This window comes from Trichogramma pretiosum, unplaced genomic scaffold, assembly GCF_000599845.2.
Source record: "Trichogramma pretiosum strain Unisexual culture from Peru unplaced genomic scaffold, Tpre_2.0 scaffold96, whole genome shotgun sequence".
In the NCBI taxonomy this organism is placed as follows: Eukaryota; Metazoa; Arthropoda; class Insecta; order Hymenoptera; family Trichogrammatidae; genus Trichogramma; species Trichogramma pretiosum.
The window spans coordinates 106,585-126,764 of record NW_019640792.1 but is presented as its reverse complement, the minus strand read 5'-3'; the positions used below and the strand labels follow the sequence as shown (position 1 = coordinate 126,764).

General features: G+C 40.8%; 2 protein-coding genes across 3 annotated transcripts in view; one reads left to right on the top strand and one right to left on the bottom strand.

The window, feature by feature from the left end:
- Nucleotides 1–20,180, bottom strand: part of LOC106655644 (lachesin) — a 165,173-nt gene that overhangs the window by 113,833 nt on the left and 31,160 nt on the right. The window lies entirely within an intron of this gene.
- Nucleotides 4,468–5,757, top strand: LOC106655625 (zinc finger protein 33A-like). The gene is made up of 3 exons (XM_014376116.2): nucleotides 4,468–4,480; nucleotides 4,580–4,692; nucleotides 4,776–5,757. The coding sequence occupies exons 1-3, from the start codon at nucleotides 4,468–4,470 to the stop codon at nucleotides 5,619–5,621; spliced, it is 972 nt and encodes a 323-aa protein (XP_014231602.1). The 3' UTR covers nucleotides 5,622–5,757.

Here is a 20,180-nt window from a genome sequence, read left to right as displayed (position 1 = left end):
TTTTGAAAACTTCGTGAAATATTTTTTTGTGCTTGAGCAAATGTGATTTATTTTCAAATTTCCTCTCGCACTTGTTACATGAAAAATCTTCGCGATCTTTGTGTACTAATTTTTGGTGCGTAAACAAACTCGATTTTTTCGCAAATTTCTTTTCGCAATTGTCACATGAGTAATCTTTTTGTTCATTGTGAATAGAATCTCGGTGTGTTATCATGCTTGACTCTTGTTTAAATGCTTCCTGACAAATATCATAAACATATTTTTTGTCATCTAAAACAGTATTGTCGTGTTCATTTGAATTATTATTTGAGACAACTTCTTCAGATTTCTTTTCACTATTATCCATTTTGTATGCTAAATTAAACGATAGATTTTTCTATTTAGTACTACGCAAATTAAATGAGTAAAATTTATGTATTCGGTATTGTGTCTTGTTTCAAGGGAAGAGACAACATTCAAACTAATTTGTTTTTACTATAAGCATGATCAGTGTGTCGAGTGATTACGCCAAAATCGTTGATTTTCATATTGTTTACAATTGGATTAACAATTTATCTGTTCATATATTGTCATAAAAATATTTGAACCAGTTTAAAATTCTAACTTGACGACGATTTCTTCGAGAAAGTTTCGTAGCGTTTTAAAATTAAGTAATTCAAAATAATTCCCTGTATTATCTAGTTAATAGATCCTTATACTACATATAATAAATTTAAAAAAATGTCAATACTCTTTCAAAAAGTTTCTACCCCTATCGCTGCCACCTACGTGCTCTATAATCCGTCACCGTATTTATATCGAGTTTAAGCCACTCTTCGGTAAATGGGGGGAAATCGAATCAAAATGAAAAACCACCCCCCCCCCCCCGTGCACACGTAGAGTTGGAGTCAAAAGTCAGTACTTATCGCTCATCTCGCACACACGCATACCTATTTGGCAAGCTCGTTACTTTCCAATTTTCACTTTTTTGTTTTCCCTCGGCTCGTCCACTCGTCGTCGTTTGTCAAAGAACTGCCGAGCTTTTATCAATTCGTTCGGGACTCAAAGCTACGTATAGCTTGGTAACGAGGGAGGTTATACGTATAGGTGAGTTTTCCCATGCAACGGGGAGGGAGCTATACGCGGGTACTTCGAGCTCGGCAATTACACGGTATTAGCTAGCGATGCCGGTCGGTTGCAGTACGCTGTACATACACGGGGAGCTGCAGAGAAAGAGAGAGATAATCGAGTCTGTGTCGCGCAGCTACGGCATCTATGCGTACAGTTCAGTAGAGAGAGAAAGTATTAGAGGAAAACTTGGAAAGAAAGACAAGAGTAATTTTCCCATGGATATAACACGTATACGCGGCGCGTCTGGAGTCGTTACCGCACGCACGGGAGCAGCGAGGCCTCACGCGGTGCGACGATGTCGGTGTCGGCCTGCTCTCTGCGCACCTTATGGGCGCGAGCGTGAAATCAACGCCGAGCATCATCGAGCGAGGAGAGCTTTTAAATAGCTCGGAAATTAATTAGGCCTCGGGCTGCACGTGGCGCGCGTCGCTATATATACCAGCTACCTACACACACGTTGAACATACGACGCGTATACACGCTTTAACGCGCCCCGCGTTACTACTACTACTACTACTACTCGTCTACGCCGTCGACCTCGGCCGTGCAGGCGCCTGGACATTGTTCTCCGTAATCTCGTATAACGAACTATCGCTCTGTATGCATGTGCGTCGCAGGTGGGTGGTTGTGTGTAGTCGATTAACGCGTGCGGCTAAACTATATACACGTTTCACGCGTGCGAGCTATATGCAGGAGGTACAGCAGCAGCCTACTTTACAGACGAGCACACTATATATGTGTGTGTGTTGCATATAACGAAGGCGATCCAAACGTGCAGTGAGCTCTATTTTACGTGTAATAAGCAGCAGATTGGAGAATCAAGCGAGAAGTATCAAGTATTGGGATGCGAACGAGTACTCGATAGTATTCGTGTATCTAGCTGAATGATAAGGTCTGTTAGTCTGCCGATGACGAAAATTTATCAGAAGTTGAAATTTGATGTATCGATGAACATATTACAACATTGGCCTAATCGCTGGATACGAACATGTTTATTTTTTGGCCTTTGGACTATTTTTTGATAATTTAGGGATTTTGAAGTTATGAATATGATTTTTGATGACATTCTCGTACATAATTATTTTCACGCAGCGTCTCATCAGCTGCGTACTTAGTTCGTTTTTATTTTTCTCCGTCCTAGCGCGTGCCCTACTACTGCGCTCGCGTACATTACACATCATAATCTATATTGCGCACTCGCGTGATTTTTCGTTTCTGCACACCGCCGGTCCGTTTCTTATTATTATTATTAATTTTTTCATTACTCTGATTATTATTATACACGTATAGGATGCATTATGTTTTTGTGCATTTTTTCCTTCCGCTCCTCGGCGCTTTATACACTGTTTTGCGGCCAACTTTTTCGCCCCCTAGTCCACCACCAACGCCGCTGCCGCCAGCCCCTCTCCCCCGCACGTATCTATATCTATAGCTCGTATAATATGCTACAATTAATACAAAAGTTTAGCGTATCGCTAGTGCAATATATATATAGAGAGAGAGCAGTGCACAAGCGCGAGCTTTTTGACAGCGGCGCGTTATGAGTATATCATTAAAACTTATATTCATTCTTTATACCGGAAGCAGGCTAGCGCAAGCGAGCAAGCGAGTCGGCGTTATATATTTTCTTCTTTTCTTTTTACTCATTACACTCGCCGCGTCGTTGCGTTTATGTTATATACGTTGCGAAGCTACATGTTGAATTGCGAAGATACGCTTATCGCGCCTCCGAGCGACGAGTCGCTCGAGTATATGTACGAGGAAGCATCGAGAAAGTTTCGCAAACAGTTATACGTTTTCAGGTGTGTGTGTTTGTGAATCTTGAAGATTTATGCATCGCGTAAACATTCGTCATTAATATATGGCGAGCTCGTAATCTAAGATCGCGTCGAGTGCAAAATGCGAGTATCGGTTGTGTATCATAATAAAATGTACAATACAATATGGTACAATAATATAATAAAGATCGTGAGGAATGTATAACATGGAAATCTCAAGGAATAGCTGCACGAAACCGAAATGTGCTTCTCATCGCGCTTCAATTGTTGCCACTGTTTAGTCGACGACTGGTGCAACACACATAAGAAAAGACTGCCGTCCGGTCAATCTCCTGTATACAGCGGCAGAGAACGAGAGTTACTTTTCAACCGAGGCTTCAACTTTGCTGCCTTCATAGGTATATACGCAACTATATTCGAGCTGGAGGGGCGCGAGCAGCAGCTCGTATACACTTATCGCGCGGCTGGGTTCATAATTCAAGGCTTTCACGCAGCTACGTATACCGGCTACACTCTTTCTCTCTCCCCGGTGGGAAAAAGTTTGCGAATCACGGTCAGGCAAAGCTCGGTATATACGCGCGAGAGTCGAGGTGCTCTCCTCGCACATAGTATATATATAACACCGCGGCAAACCTGCCGAGCAGGTACGTATATATGTTGTCTGAGTCTGTGTCTGTCCGTGTGTGAGTGGCTAGCAGAGCCGCGCGCGCTTGTATGTGCACGTTGGAAAAACGTCGAGAGTCGTGCGCGAGCTCGCGCTTAGCTGCAGCTAGCTATACTAGCCAGACTACTACCACTACTACTACTTGCTTTCTGTCTGTCTCTCTTTCTTTCCAGCCGCACTTAAGCCTCATTCTATTCGACCACGAAACTCTCTGCTCGCCGGGAAATTTATTACCGTCGCTGAGAAGGGAGAAAGGGAGCGAGGATGGGAAAAAGCTCGCCTTATATAGTTTGTTCCTCGACGTACATACATACGTATGCGTACATAGCGCAAGCCACGTGTATACATAATGGCAAGCGAGCGCGTGGCAGTTCATTCGTGTCGTATAAAGGAGCCTAAATCTTATACGAAGCCGCCGATCGAGCCGCGCGAGAATCGTCACTTTCTCAAATCGTATAGGTTACGAGAGCTTTCGAAGATGGCGCACCGATGCACCATCGATATCGACGAAGACTCATAATTCTACCCCGCGATCGTCTACTTTTTAATGCCATACGAGCGACAATTGAATCTGATATCTACGTTTCATCGTAAAATGATATAGGCAGGAGATGCTTAATCTCGATACGAAGCTTCGACAACTTGCTTATTTCGGCGGACTATCAAGCGTTTTGGTGCATAAAAATGATAAAATTGATTATGTTATATACTCATCGTTTATTATTGTTCATTAAATGGAAAATTTCTCTACATAAATTTCGTTAAATTAACTTCGTTTTCTTATGTTTACATTGAATTTAAAATGATGAATTTTCAAATCATGTTTGTAAATATCATTGAACTCGAGTTTAGTTGATTTAAAAGTTGACTTGAGTACAGAAAGATTAGTTTCATACTGAATTTGAAGAGAACAAGATGGTATCTCACGGTTAGTTCAACTTTGCTGCGAGGTAATTTTCATTTGATGAGAGTCAACGCTTAAAAATAATTTAGCAAAAGAGTAAATTTTATCGAATATATTCCAGAGTGAAGGAGGAACCTTTTGAAGTATCTTTTACAGAAAATGATGATCATGAAGTAATTGACGACTCGTTCAGTGTCCAAAATAATCAGTCCTCTAGATTTTTGCAAGAAAATTCAGTAAGTGCCATTAATTATACGAGAATGATATTTTACTGTTATGTAATAAAAATTTCCACAAAACTTTAACTTTTTCCCTACAGACCGTTCGGCTTCAAAAATTCAACAAAACCCATGAAAATGAACACGACGAAATAGACATTGAGTTCGAATGTAAAGAAGAAAAGCTTAAGATGAACTCATTACTATTGAAGAAAATTGACGATTATTCTCAAAACTATTTGCAGGATATAAAATATAGCAGAATTGGGGATACCGAAAACAATATTAAAATAGAAATTGTGGGCGAAGTGAAAAAAGAATTATTCGAAGATGACGAAAAAAAATTGATCACAAATGTCGAGCAGGACTTCGGCAAGGAAAATGAATCGAGAACAAACATTGATACGATGCGTAAAAGTGTTATTTACCCGTGTCATAAATGTGAAAAGATATTTCGTCACCAGGGCAGTCTCATAAACCACACGAATTCGGAGCACAAGGGTGTTAAATATTCATGTAATATTTGCGAAAAGACATTTCGTCACAAGGGCAGTCTCAAAACCCATATGAATTCGGCGCACAAGGGTGTTAAATATGCATGTAATATTTGCGGAAAGACATTCACACAAGGACATTATCTCAAAACCCACATAAACTTAGTGCATAATGGTATTATTGTTGCTAATACATGCGATTTGTGCGGCAAGAAATTTTCGTGGAAAAATAATTTCACACGTCACATTAATACGATGCATAATGGTATCTTTCATGCATGTAATATATGCGGAATGAAATCAACAACAAAAAGTCATCTCAAGACGCACATCGATGCGGTACACGACGGTGTCACACATACATGTGATGTATGTGGAAAAAAATTTCTCTATAAGTGCAATCTTAATCGACACGTCAAATCATCGCATCATATCAACTCAAAATCCACATAAATACGATGCATAATGGTCAAATACGCATATTTTATAGCCCATTTAACGATGTCGTTTATAATAACTTTGCATATTCCTACTTGTAATTTTTACCGTGTTTCAAGGTCTGCCCTACCATTTTTTTTATTCTAAAATAAAATGTATCACTTTTATCAAACGATAAATAAATGACTTCCATCAGTTATTACACTTTTCGTATTTTATTTCTATTCTCTGATAACAAAATCTCGACGCTATAGGATTGATTTCGATTGGGATCGAATAATTTTCTGACAAATTTAAAATGACTGGATCACGAATGAGAAAGCTCTGAGCGAAACAATTCACACCACGCGTCTTTGAGAAAAATAAATTCGCCACTGTATACATTATATACGACATATATTATATACTGTAGCGACTGTATATAACTGCACCGTGAGCTGCTGACTCGTGTCTATCCGGTTTTGCTCGTGTCGTCGTCGTCGTCGCCGACGTCGCCCAAACGAATGAACAATCACAGCTCGCAGTAAACACGTATATAACTACTGACTCTCCGGCAGTCGATGGCCCTGAACTGCAGTCAGTGTACCGAGTGCGCAAGAAAACGATGTATTTATCTCTCTCTCTCTCACTCTCTCTCTCTCTCTCGCCCACTGCCACCCCAGAGCTCTATTCCTCTTGTATATACACGCGCTGCCTGCTGCACATCGTACATATAGGCACTGGCACGAGCGAAGGGGTAAATTCAAATTATGGTTGAGCCCATTAAGCCCTTTTTGTCCTCGATTCCATCTGGTTCGTCGTAGTCGTCGTCGACACAGCCTTTTCTCTCTCCCTCTCTCTCTCTCTCTCTCTCCGACCGCGTTCCGTTTTGCTTATTCAGACAATGTGTTTACCGCACTGCTGCTGCTGCTGCTGTGTTGCACGGCGTGCTTGGGTTTAATCTAATAAGATGGCATTCGTATTACATCGCGTGCTATCTGATTGAAGTAACGTTTATACAAAAAAAGTGCATAAATAGAGAGAAAAGTACGACAATTTTTTTCATCATCGTTTATTGGTGGCTCGTTGTCCGAAATTTTCAATAAAAAATTAATTTGGATGCTAAATCGAAAATCGTAGAAATAAAAAAATAATACAGTAGAATGTGGAATGTACGAACAAGCCAAACGCGTAACAAGAACTATACTTGATAAAGTTTTCGTTCTCGCGTGTACCTACATTTCATTACAGTTTTGCATAAACTGATAAACAAAATCACGAATTCCATCATAGATTGTTGGAAGCTCCAGAGCCAGGTATACACGAGGCCGGTTTTCGCGAGCTTTTCCGCGTTTATAGTAGTGGTAGTAGTAGTAGTAGTAGTAGTAGAAGCTTGTGCAAAATTTTTGAAAACAAAATACAGAGGCAGTGGCGGTGGCGGCGGCGTTGGTGGTCGAGCATGAGTATGCAGAAAATATGCTCGGCAGCCGAACGAACATATGTGTGCATGTACGAAAGCGCGACCGTAATGCCGGATAGGAGCCGCGCGGCGCACGAATGTATAAGTTGTGCAAGCTCTCTCTCTCTCTCTCTTTCTCTTTCTCTCGGTGCTCTTAATCTAACCATTACACCGGACGAGTCAGCACAATTTTCATAATTATTGTTTTCTTTCTCTCTCTCTCTCACTTTATCTCGCTGCTCCCGCGTGCTCTCTTTATTGTGGTTGAATAATGCAGGGGTCTGCGCTCGCGGGTGCACCTCCGCGTACAGTATACAGTAGTAGTAGTGGTAGCAGTAGTAGAGTTCGGCGGGGGCGGCGGCGGCGGGGCTGGTACAAAAGTTTGGTGCTGCGCGCAGAGCACAAACCATTAGTGGACGAAAGCCATTATATATAAAAGCGGAGCTCGAGTCAAGAGTCAATGAAAACTCATTATGAGCAATGCGTTTTCACCCCCTGTATAAGTATATATATATGCTACTATATGCATAGCTCGCGCTCTTCTATGCAACCTCTTTCGGATTTTTTTTTATTTATCGTATAAAATGTGTATCATAATGTATACGTCGCTCGAGCTTTGAGCGGTCGTGGAATAATTTCGAACGCCGAGAGCTTGCGCTCGCCTTATACATACAACATAATAGTGGAATCTTGTACATTTCTTATGAATTTTTCTCGTCGCTTTAACAACAGCCACAGCCACAGCTGCGGCAGTAGACCGCGAAAAATCTGATCTCTTGTCGCGAAAAAATGTATTCGGACGAATTATGTAAAACGATCGAGCGGGCCGAGCTTAGCTGCAAACTCGATCAATTATTCGATTTTTTTTGTTTGAAAGAGAGACAGAGCGCCATCTTTTTTCCCTCAATTATAACTCGTTGCAGCGGTTATATTATATAGGTAGGCGCGCGGCTCGAACGTTGCCGCAGTTCTGCAGACGACAAAATAGATTAAACAAAAGAAAGTATAGGGTATACTCGCTGAAGGAGCCTCTACAGCCTATACGTATAGGCTTTTCCTTCGTGTTCTATTATCTCAGTCGTCTCTTCTCCTCCTCCTTCTTCTCCTTCTCCTGCTGCGAAGAACGCGACATTCTTTGGCATCGGCAAAGGATGGGCTTGACTTTCAAGCGTGGTAGTTGTAGTAGTAGTAGTAGTAGTCGTCGTCGAGTACGCGCGCGCCTTGACGAAGAGAGAGTATATGGGAAGCTGCTGCTGCTGCATTGGTTATAGACGCGATGACGGCGACGAGAGAGAGAGAGAAAGAGAGAAGCTGTCGATACTCGTGACGTGACGCCTGCGTTTTTTACGGGCACTCCATTAACATCTCATTATGAACACTTGAGCGGCTCGTTTTCTCTCTCGCTCACTCTTCCCATATACTCCATATACAGGAGCAGCACACGATGCAGCCCATGGTACAGGAGTATAGTACTGGCTTTCTTCTCTCTCTCTCTTCTTTCTCCGGTGCTACCATCATCTACCCCGCCGCTATACATATAGCGAGGCTCTGGCGGGAGTCATGCAGTTATCCCTCGTGCGCGTCTCTCTCTCATTCTCATTTTCGAGCGAGCCACCTTTTGCCTCTCTCTCTCTCTCTCTCTCTTTTTCGCTTTCACGCTGATGTGTATATATAACCCAGGCTCGAGCGCACGAAATATCTTAAGTTTGAACTTCCTTAAAATATCTGCCAAGCGTTGCGTACACCTCTTATCTTTTTTTTCTCTCTATACTCTTTTTCGCTCTTTTACTTACTCTTACTGGATATGTGTATGTGTGTGTGTGCGCCGATATCCCGATGCCGCAGTACTGGCACTTGCTCGCTTAGTTCATTAATTTTACGCGCCTTTCCGATTTGTGTGCCCAGTAGCTTTATAATCTTCGCAAGTTCTCGCTTTTGTAATAACCTTGAGACTCTACGCTATGGGTGTGTGTATGTGTAGCCGATGCGATTGGACGTTCTCATAAGCTCGAAAGGTGATAGGAGGCGTTCATGTGAGAATTTCGTCACAAAGCTACAACAAAATTCTTGTTTGCAATTATGCACCAACCGTCCTTATTTTGATTTTACTTCAGTTAACGCGATATTATCTTTTTATTTAAATGAAATTATTAAATACATCAATATGGATTTTATTACCAAAAAATTACCATTTAAAATGTTTTACATAACCTAAAAACGACGTGTTAACTATTTCCAAAAAATTAGACTATTTTTTTATACGATAATACAACTTCAAGCCTCAACCACTAGATGGCGAGTACTTTTATTTGTAATTCTGCAAGTGATACAGTTTAGACAAGGATATAAAATAATGAGATCATATAATATATGACAGAGTTTTAGTTTTAAGATGTTTTTTTAGAATAATGGTAGTATTAAGGTCAAGGGGGGTATATTCGCCCACTTAAGCCCAACTTTCAATAAAAATGACACTTAAGAAAATATTCATTGTAAAATCGAGATTTTTGATTGTTTAATACGATAGAGCATACCTTAAACTAAATAACTGCACAGTAAAAAAAAAATTTTTCGATATATTTACAATAAAAAAATAAATATAAACTTTAAGAGTCCTGTGCTGGTATTTTCGCTCACTCTAAAAATGCCCGTTTGTATTTTCGCTCACCTTTTGCTCACATTTTCGCCCACCTATAAATTTGCGTCAAACATATTTTAATTTCTACTAGAATTAAAAACGAACTTTTTATTATGTTTAATCTTAAAATTACTATTATTATAGTAATATTACAATCAAAAAAGGAGAGATAAGACAGATACATACGCGTGTTTACTATGCTTCTTGGGTTATGTTGACCTGTCAGCTGTGAAATTTGCACGCGAAACGAGGTGAGCGAAAATACCGACAATGTAGATATTAGTGTACCAATTCTCGCTCAGCTAAATTAATAAAGAATATTGACAAAAAAAATAATAATTAATGTACAGATACATTAATAAACATGTTTTGAATCAGATAAAACATTAACATTAACGATATGATTTATTTTAAAGCACAGTAAAGTAAAATAAAATTGCTCATATCTTAGCCTAGTTCTTAAGATGCCCGTAGTTATAACTCGTGTGGCAAAACTTGATTGCGAATTGATTTTTTTTCTAAAATTGTATAACTTAATTTAAGTATATAAATATTGGGTGTACATCTCGAAATGTTTATTTATAAGCCTATATTTTTTTTTCTTCATTTTACTTACTTTAAAAATTAATATAATTGATTGATCATAAAAGTGAGCGAATATAGGTACATGAGCGAATATACCCCCATTGACCTTAGTACTTTTCATTATATTCAAAAATCCTAGTTTGCATCCCCATCTTCTAAGATATTTCATTTCAATTTATAATATTATAAAATCATATATAATCATATATGTCAATAACCACCATACAAACAAAGTTGTCAGTCGGCGAGTGTCCGTCACGACCATTCCGGCCAATTTTTATAATAAAATTTAAGGTATTTTTTTGTATTTGTTTAATACTAAGCTGTAAACACTAAATTTTGGGAATAAACAATTACATTTCAAAAACAAAAAAAAAAAAAAATGGCCGATTGTCTGTGAAGTCGAATGGCAAAAAATTTTTTTTCAATAACCATATATATTATAACGCTAGACGTGTTTGATTTTCTGATAGTAATTATAATCGTAATCTAAATTTACAATTTCTGCTTCGCAATATATATTGACAAAGGGCTGCGTAAGGTAAGCGATCGTCGCGACGATCGAGCGAAAGAAAAATGCTATCGAGAAAAACAGCTGCCAAGGAGCTTTTTTGCTTCGATCGTTCTCGGATGTGTCATTTGCACACGCCAAGAGAGAGAAAGAGAGAGTTTGCGTATCGAGCTCGAACGACAAAGAAAACTTTTCGATCGCGAGCGAACGCTTACTGCAGGGAAATTTTTTTTCTCTCCCGGCTAGAGGATATCCCGGGGATGTCATATTGGCTCGTCTGGCACAAAGTGTCAAATTATTCCCGATGATTTTCAGAGGCAACGATAACAAACAAAAAAAAAGGAAAAGCCGATCAAGCTTGGATAATGAATTCAAATAGGCGGTATGAACTACGAAGCTTGCGTACTCTCATGATACATAGAGAGGCAGTGTATAAACACTACGTGACGAGCTCTGCTATCTTCTAAAACGTCTGCGAAGTTAATGGGACATAATGTCGCATTAACTTGCCAACGCGCGCCGGGAAATTTATTAATATTAAAAGGGGTGCGTACCTGCACACGCACACACACACACATATGCAGCTCGAGCTCCGTTGAATTTTCTCCCCCAAAAACAGGGTCATGATGCCGTATACGTTTCACATTCACGAAGCCTCGCTAATTAGCGTGTTACGCGATGCCGCGCGCACTATATGACAAGCAAAAGTCTTGTTGGGCCCTGCCTACTATAACACAAGATCTTTGGCGTTTTATCATTTTATATAAAAGCTCGAGAGCTAAAATATTCAAAAGTCCCCGTCGCGTTTAATGACTAGTATATTTTTGAAGCTTTCTTTGTTAAGCGGCGAGAGATCGTTATTATATACGAGCTGTGCGACAACGACGACGACGACGGTGTCTGGTATATAAATTTTAACGTCGTTGAATTGAAAATTTCTCGAGATAAAGAAGCAACGAGCCGCAGGCAATTGAGCCAAAAATATTTTACGAGTATAACATTCGAACGTCGATTCGACAATTTTTTTTCTCATTATTTTCTCGGACAAGGTCAGTGCAAAGGTGCATCGTTCAAGCGCAAAGCGTAAAATACTCATATTCAAAGGGCAAAAGTGCGTGACGCTGCAAAAGATACGTTTTATATATAATACACACATAAGGTGTCCTCTCTCGCAGGAGAGACTGTATAGAGCAAAGTGTGTATATATAGGTCTGCGCGCTATATAAGCTCGAGGAGCCATGAAATAATTTTGAGGTACTAAATTTAAATGTAACGATGCTCGTACGTATATATAGAGCTCGAGCCTCTGCGCACGGAGAGAGAAAGAGAGAGAAAGCAGCTCTTTCAGCTCATCTTTTACCTCTTTCTCTGTCTCTCTTTCTCTCTTGCATGCAGTGCAGTGTGTGCGTGTATGTGTATAGAGCTTCTATATAAACTTGCGTCTGCATTTTCGTATACGTATATAGCAGCAAAAGGGTCGCGAGCACACACACACACACACGCATTCACGTGAGTCACAAGCGCACACAAGCTACTATGTATATGTGAGGCTCCGCACATGCTTGCGCTGCGAGCTAGACGAGAAGTGGGTGGAGCAGAGGAGAGAGAGAGCTAGTGTGCCAGAGCAAAGCTGCGAAGGGCCAATTTCAAGACTATGGCTAATAAAGAGTTTTACTACTATCGCTATATCACCACTCTTTTCTACTACCCCTCTAACCCGCGCGCGCACTGGTGTCCCCGCCTTATACTACCTGCGCGCCCTTTCGTCCTCATCTTTTGCACTCGCACACACACTTGTGTGTGTATATATATATAGTACTATACGGTAAAAGGAGAATTAAGTCGAGGCGGACAGGAGACTCTTCGACGACATGCGCGCTCTGCTCTTCCTCGCTCCTAGTAGATATATATAATTCCTGCGACGCAGCAATAAAGTCTCATACGCTTAATGACGAATTAACCGGAGTTCCCCTGGGTGTCTTTTAAGTTTTATGACTTTTGTGCTCAGTCTCTCTCTCTCTCTCTCTTTCCCTGCACTCTCTTTACTCATACTTGACGCGGCTTATTTGTAAATTTACTCTCTTTTCTCGACCTCTCTAGCTCGAAAAGGCGCGCGGCTATAATACTCTCTCTCCATTGCCATTATATGATGGTCTTTTATATATTTTTAGATGACAGCTCGCACGCTACGGCTATACAGAGCTATTCCTCGACATCGCGTCGTGATCGCTCGCGCCCAAAACGTGTTGAGATAAAACTCGATTCTTTCTACGAAGTTTAGCGCGAAAAATAATCCGATTAGCTGAGAGCTGGAAAAAAGCGTAGAGCATCGGTATATCCCCGAAGCCCACACGGAGCGAGCTCTCGTTTTTCTTGAATTTAACCGCACACCTGAATTATATACAGGATTGATTAGCTATATTTTCAGCCGGTGGCGCGGCGCAATCTAATTCAATTGTAAATCGATATGGGACGTACCTCCGCGTAAACTCGCTACGGAGCGAAGTAAAAGAGAGAAGTATTTTCCAAAAGGGCCGCTCCGTATAGTCTCCGTATAGCGATCTCGTTTTGATATCTCTCGCGCACCGCTGAGCTATTCTAATGAAAGTTAATGCGTGAATTTTAATGCGCGCGCGAGGCATCTCTCTCTTTTCTACATCGTAACATCTTTATACTCGTCTCTGAACAAGATTTATGCGGATAGCCTCGTACGGACTCGACGATAATTTCCTTTTATTGTTTTGAATTTTTTTCTTTTTTTTTTTGTTGCTCCCTCGCGCATGACTTTAACGACGCAAAGAGATGGAACGGCATTTATATCGCACACTCGGCTCGGCAATACGTCAGTGTTTAATGCATCTCCAAGTGCACGAAGGCCGACTGGCCTGGACGCGTAACGAAGCAATCGTATATAGATTTAAATAAGGCTTGAGTTTTCACTTTATACGTAGCTATCAAGAGCGCATCATAATATACATTGATAAAAATATTCATATTCAAATTAATGTGATTTCATCAAAATTTAAAGATTACTTTATGAGTAAATACGTTAAATTCAATGTGAAAATCTAAATTTTGAATACAATTCACAACAATGGTACACTGCGGGTATACAGACGAACTGTGAATGAACTGTGTTTTGACTTATGCTATTATTTTCACTTTGATACTTGCAGCTTTACAGTTAAAGTTGCTCGCCATCTAGTGGGGGAAGCTGGATTTAATTATCATTAAATGTTCATACGTTTTTCGTGCAATTAAAGCAAAAACTAAATCAATTTTAAAACAATATTTTCAATCAGAACGTTTAAATCTGAATATATAATTAAGTCTTAATTATTCATTTTTGCTTTAAAAATAATGTGTGATGGCATTTTCATATAATTTTTATTCACTTTATGTTAAGAAATGAATCAGTATTTCAAGACGCGATGTCTTTCATCAGAAAGTACGTAAATTAACTAACTGTAAAACATGTGTCATTCGTTCATTTTTTGAGTTTTCGAACTTTCCTTTTTTTATCGAACACCCTAATTCGTATTGATATCGATCGTTTCGTCACACGCGCATCAGTAGCATAAACGCCTCGTTCGAGTTCATTTAATATCAATGAAGGTGCAATTCTTCTCCAGCGGTTACATTCCCTATGAGCATTGATTTACAGCCTCAGCTATGTATGTGTACATTGCCGCGTGGCATCAAAAGCTCACTGGTCACGTTATACACAACGTTCGACCGTGCATTCGAGCTTACGTCGAGTACGCGTATACTTTACATGCAGCCAAAGCCTTTTCACGTCTCACGCCGTAATGAACAGAACGAATGGATCATCCAAATATCCGCCCATTGATCTTAGCAAATGAGCTTTCGTTCGAATCGTTTTGTCTTGCATTCATCGCGTTTCTGGGCGCGTAGACATAAAACGTTTCGCGAGCATTAGAGCAACGAATGATTACATTTAAAATTTTGCTTCCTCTGAACATTATGTATAAATAATACAGAAGCGTAAGCGTTCAGCAAATATAATTCAAACTCGCGAGCAACAAATCGCCGCGCGCTTACATACATTTTGCGCTTTAATTACTTTTGTCCCTTTTATTAAGTTTTCGATTTCGCGCAAATGTGTTCGAGCTTTCATTTAATTCAAGCGAATAGTAACAAATTCATATTCCATCGTGTTATTAATATGATGTGTGTGTGTGTGTGTGTGTTTGCAGCTGTACGTCTCGTCTACGTACATATACACATAACCGAGCTTGCACCGTGAATCGCTGTATACGTGTATGTGTGTACATGAAAACGAAAACTTTATGAAACTTCGTTAGACGGGTTCATATACACGCGTCGCGATGCATTACTGCAGGCGCGCTCACGACACTTGTTACATCTTGTAAGTTTTAATGAATGGAAACTCTTCATCGCGCCGCGCTTGAGCGTCGATTAGATATAATTGAATGAAATAGTTTTCCATCGATGGCGATAATTGTTGGCTCGGATATATCACAGCTGCTTTTCGGTACAATTGAACGAAGTGAAAAGTATTTTGGTACACGGGTTTGATGAAGCTCCCCGCACTTCAAATGATTATTTAGCAGCCTCAGTGAAGCACACACTTAACCACCGAGTCGAAACCAAAAGACGCGCGCGCGCGCTCTCGGGCGAGCTTTTAGCAGACATCATTATTTGCGATGTAGAACGCGTGCTATATGCGGCATACATCAAAGCGAACGATCCTGAATCAAGCATCATCGTGGTTCGCGAACAAAACAGAAGTATAAATGCTGTACGACGTTCGTGCAGTGTGTAACGTCGAAAAGAAGAAAAAGGTTGTGATATGGAAGCGAGCTTTCGATATTTCTCCGCGCATACCCGAGTCTGCGATTCTCGAGTCTCGCCTCGTCTATTATTACGTTCTCTATGTATATAATCCGAGAGTCTATAGTACACGAGCTAGCGCACGTGGTTTCGCGCTAAGTACACACATCTATATATCTATACCGCATAGACGGTTACGTCGCGAGGCACTTCCTCTTCGAAGTAGTTTCGAGTCTGTTGCTTTCTGCTGCTGCTGCTGCTACTGCTGTCCAAGTCCTGGGCGCGCGTGCCTCGAGATATCGTCGTCGTCGTCGTGGCGCAGCGCGGCAGAGCTTGCTGGAATGTCTTACGTGCGTACACTGCATAATACCCGTCTGCTCTATCACTTATATTACACACACACATATACAGAGCAGCCATAGACATCGCTGCGCCGAGCTTTCGGAGCTTGCTTATATGCGGGCGACGATGAGACTACGCGCCTTCGCAGAGTCCTATATATACCGCGCCGTGTCGTTGTTGACGACGACGACGACGACTACGACTACGACGTCGATGGATATACCTGTACACGCAATGTACATACCAAAACTGCTCGCTCGTGATACACCCTTCGTAGGTATTATTATATACATATATTTTCGTACATACATACACGTATGTATGCATGACACGGGGTTATGCGCGCGACGCGACGAAAAATTTATGCGTATCGAATCTCGCGCCACACGCTTTGCATGAAGATTGAAAAAGCTCTACCCTCGCTCGCTGTAGCGAGAATCTTTGCCGTATACGTATAGACACGCACGCGCGTCGCGGCTTATACGTACGAATATTTTAATGCGCGCGTAAAAGTCCCGCGCGTATGTGGCTGCACGATCACGGGGCCACCCTTGCGCCGCCTCGTAGTCTTGGGAGATTTTCAAGGATGCTTATAATCGAATTTCATCCATAAATGCGAGTAATTCATGCACTCGTTATATACGTACTCGCTTCTTGCGGGGATTTCTCTCTTTTTGCTTTCTCCTCTTTCTTTTTGCGCTTTGCGCATCTTTGCAAGTTAGTCGGCGTACGAGTAAAAAAAATATTCGCGTCTTTTCATGTTCTCTACGGCAAAAAAAGCGCTCCACTCCTGTAAATAAGGTTTTGGAATGTTGCAAACGCTGCTGCTGGGCGCATGCAGAACGTTTCTTTGTGTGCGCCGAGTTGCGTTTCGTTGTTTATGATTAAGCTAGCGAGAGCGAAGAGAGAACCGTATGTGTGTGCGTGTGTGTGTATGCGTGCGTGACTGTGTACGAATGGTTTGGCATTTTTCAAAAGAAACTCTCCGCGAATAGAGAAAGAGATTTTTACAAAAATGCCTCCGTGTGTGTGTGCGCGCCAGAAGAAAATAGCACACGTGCTGCGTGTAAGCGAAACGATATACAGGTTAAATAAAACGAAAAAAGTTTTTTTTTCTCTCTCGAAACGCATACTGCATCGAGCGTAACTACGTAACGAACTTGCCAATATAGCGACTCAAAGGTATCGTGGATCTTTCGATTATTTTTACAAAATACAGGAGTCTTTGATGATCGAAAGTATATGTTTAACCGACTTTTCGAGGCCTTGCCGGCGGACAAAATAAAATTTTGCGCCATCCCATATGCACGCATACGTGACAAGAAAATATAATGAAAAACTTTTCGTCGAGCTCGAGATTTCGCGTTGTACATATACGCACGACGATCCAATATAATTTTCAGTTTAACGCTGCGTTACCACGCGCTTCGTCTTCCCGCATCCAACGCTTTCAACATATTGTAAGATACCCCGCGCGTGCAGCCTTACGTATACACGATGGGTTTGCTCAAGTTAAAAAGTTCAGCATCCGACCGGGGGGGCTTTAATGCAGCAAACCTGTTACTTCCGAAATCTCTCTTATCTTAGGTATAAAAAATATGAAACTTTCTTCACTCTCTTCTCTCTTCTTTGCCGGCTTTTCAGCGTACGGCGTGGAAACTATATATAGAATTTCAAGCTTATACTTGTTTCAGCGTTGTTGTTGTTGCTGTTGCTGCTGTTGCCTTTGACTTTTATTGGGTTGAATATTACTGCGCGTGGAATGTTATAGATAAGAAAAAAAGTTTCTCTCAGAGCAAGATCGCTGCGTGAAACATTTTCATTTGGCTGTTTTGATTTTAGAGGCTAAATCGGGTTTTGTACAAAAAAAAAAAAAAAAAAAAAATNAAAAAAAAAAAAAAAAAAAAGAAATACGATGCTTAAATTACACAAATTTTGAATTCTAATGAAAAATCACTCAACTAGATAGATAAAGAATTTCGAAGCATTTCGACAAACGCATAGATTCGAGCTTCTAAAAAGTACAGAAGTTTTTTGCTAGGACTGTATGCGCGCGTTCTACGTGGCTGTTTTCTTTGTAAAGCAGTCTTATATAAGAGCGGAATTTTTTTTTTCGTCTTTCATTTTCACTTTACGGAAAAGCCGCTTTTCTCACACTTTAACTCTTTCGAGCTAGCTCTCGCTCGGCTCTCTCTTTTGTCTCTCCGCCTTCGATCGTAATAATACCCCTTGCGATGCGGCCAATGGCATATATTAAATGAATGTCTGACGTCTCCTCTGACACGACTGCCTAACCGGATGCCGACGAATCGTCGCGACAAACTTTTTTCTTCTGCCGCATCTCGACATAATTCGCAAGGTGAGAACCGTAAAAATTAAAAGGCCATAAGTAGTATAAATATGAAAAGAAAAAAGGAGAGATTACTTTTATTCTATAATTATAGTTTATAATTACTAATTCTTCATTAATTTAATTCTTTGCAAGTTCACCATGTAAGGTGGTTACAACATTTTAACTGGTAGTGATTTAAATTCAATGTCAAACGTTCAAAAACAAAAAAACAGAATTGTTTGAAATACTTTGTTAGTTAAAATTCATCGATATTTGAAAAACCTCACTGACACGTGGAATAAAATGTTTTTTTCCCATTTCATTACAAATCGAGCAGGAAGTTTTTCAAGTAAAAGCAAAAGTTCGAGCTCTGACACGGTAGTATTTTCAAATTGGTGGAAAGCGGCGGACGGGGCAAGCAACGGCGCACAATGAACGAATGGTCTGCCGCTGCTGCCCTTCCACCCCTAAGAAAGGATTAAAAAGTAATGAAGTTAAAGAGAGTAAATAGACCATTTTTTTTGTCGCTGGTTCTCATTAAATGCTGGTCGGGGATAGCGTTGGAAAAAATTACTCGGTCAATTTTGACGTTGACACGCGATAAAAAAGAGAAAAAGATAACTCGATTTAACACGATGTCGAGGAAAAAATTATATTTAATCGGATATCTCGCGATTCTCGACTAATTATAAAATTACGCGTTATCATAATTATTGAAACAATAAAGAAGAGAGCAGAAAAAAAAACGAGTCAGCGTTTAATACGCACGAAAGTAATGTTTACCCCGATTGGCCACGAATTCGCTCCTGCCTTTCGTGCAAAATAAATCTCTCGGCAAGCCACTGTACCTATAATCAGCTCAGAAGCGCAGTCGAGTAGTAAAAGTAGTAATTTAAAATAGCTATCCGAGCGAATAAGAACAAGCACCATCGAAAGCTATCATCGAAAGGAAGGAGACTGTAGCCGCCGCTCGTCGATTCACTCGCTCGAAGCTACTACCTACCTCTCTTCGCCCCCATATAAGAGGCAGAATGTTGTGATTGTGTACGTGTGAGTGGACGTTGAATTTACGTGTGTGTATGTGCGCGCGCGCGCGCGAATTCCGTGGAAATTCCGTTGGACAGTTTGGCCAAACTAATAGGCTTTAGCCTGGGATAGAAAAGAGAGAGAGAGAAAAGCAGCGGGAGAATAGCTAGATTGAGAGTACGTTTCTCCGAGTATATGTATATATACGTGTATGAGTGTATGTGTGTGTGTACGTGGGTGCGTCGACGAGGCATTTTGATTCTGCTGACCACTGCTCGTGCACTCCTCTTTCTCTCTCGCCCTCGCTCTCTCAACGGATCGGGACGCTGCAAAGTCCCATCCAGCTTTGAGAATACGTGGCCGGCCTTCAAACCACTAGAGCTCGAGAATGCTCCGAGTGCTGCTGCTGCTGCTACTCGCCCCCGAGAAACGAGCTCTCCTCTTTATACGTGTATGTATGTATATATGTACGGGAGCTGACGCTTCTTTGCCAATAGACACCTTCGTGGAGCGTAACGTACTCGTTCACACGTACGTATTATATATACGGTAGCAGTGGTGGTAGTAGCAGTTCCAAGTTGTACCGTAGATACCCCTTAACACTCGCACACGCAGCGCATACACGTATTTTATGTAGACAGATAGACACACACACACACGTGCGAGCGAAGAGAAAACGAGAGACTGAACGACGCTGATGAGTATTTGCAGCTACTCAGAATCGGGCAGAGGCTCACGCCCGATACTATCCAAGCTGCATATCAATCGTTCGTTCGTGTGAGCATATAAAATCTGACTAATATTTAATTACGAGCTAGACGTAGAATTTTTTCTGATTTCTCGAGATGTAAGTCTGGTGGAAATTCTCAACATTTTATGATTAGCAT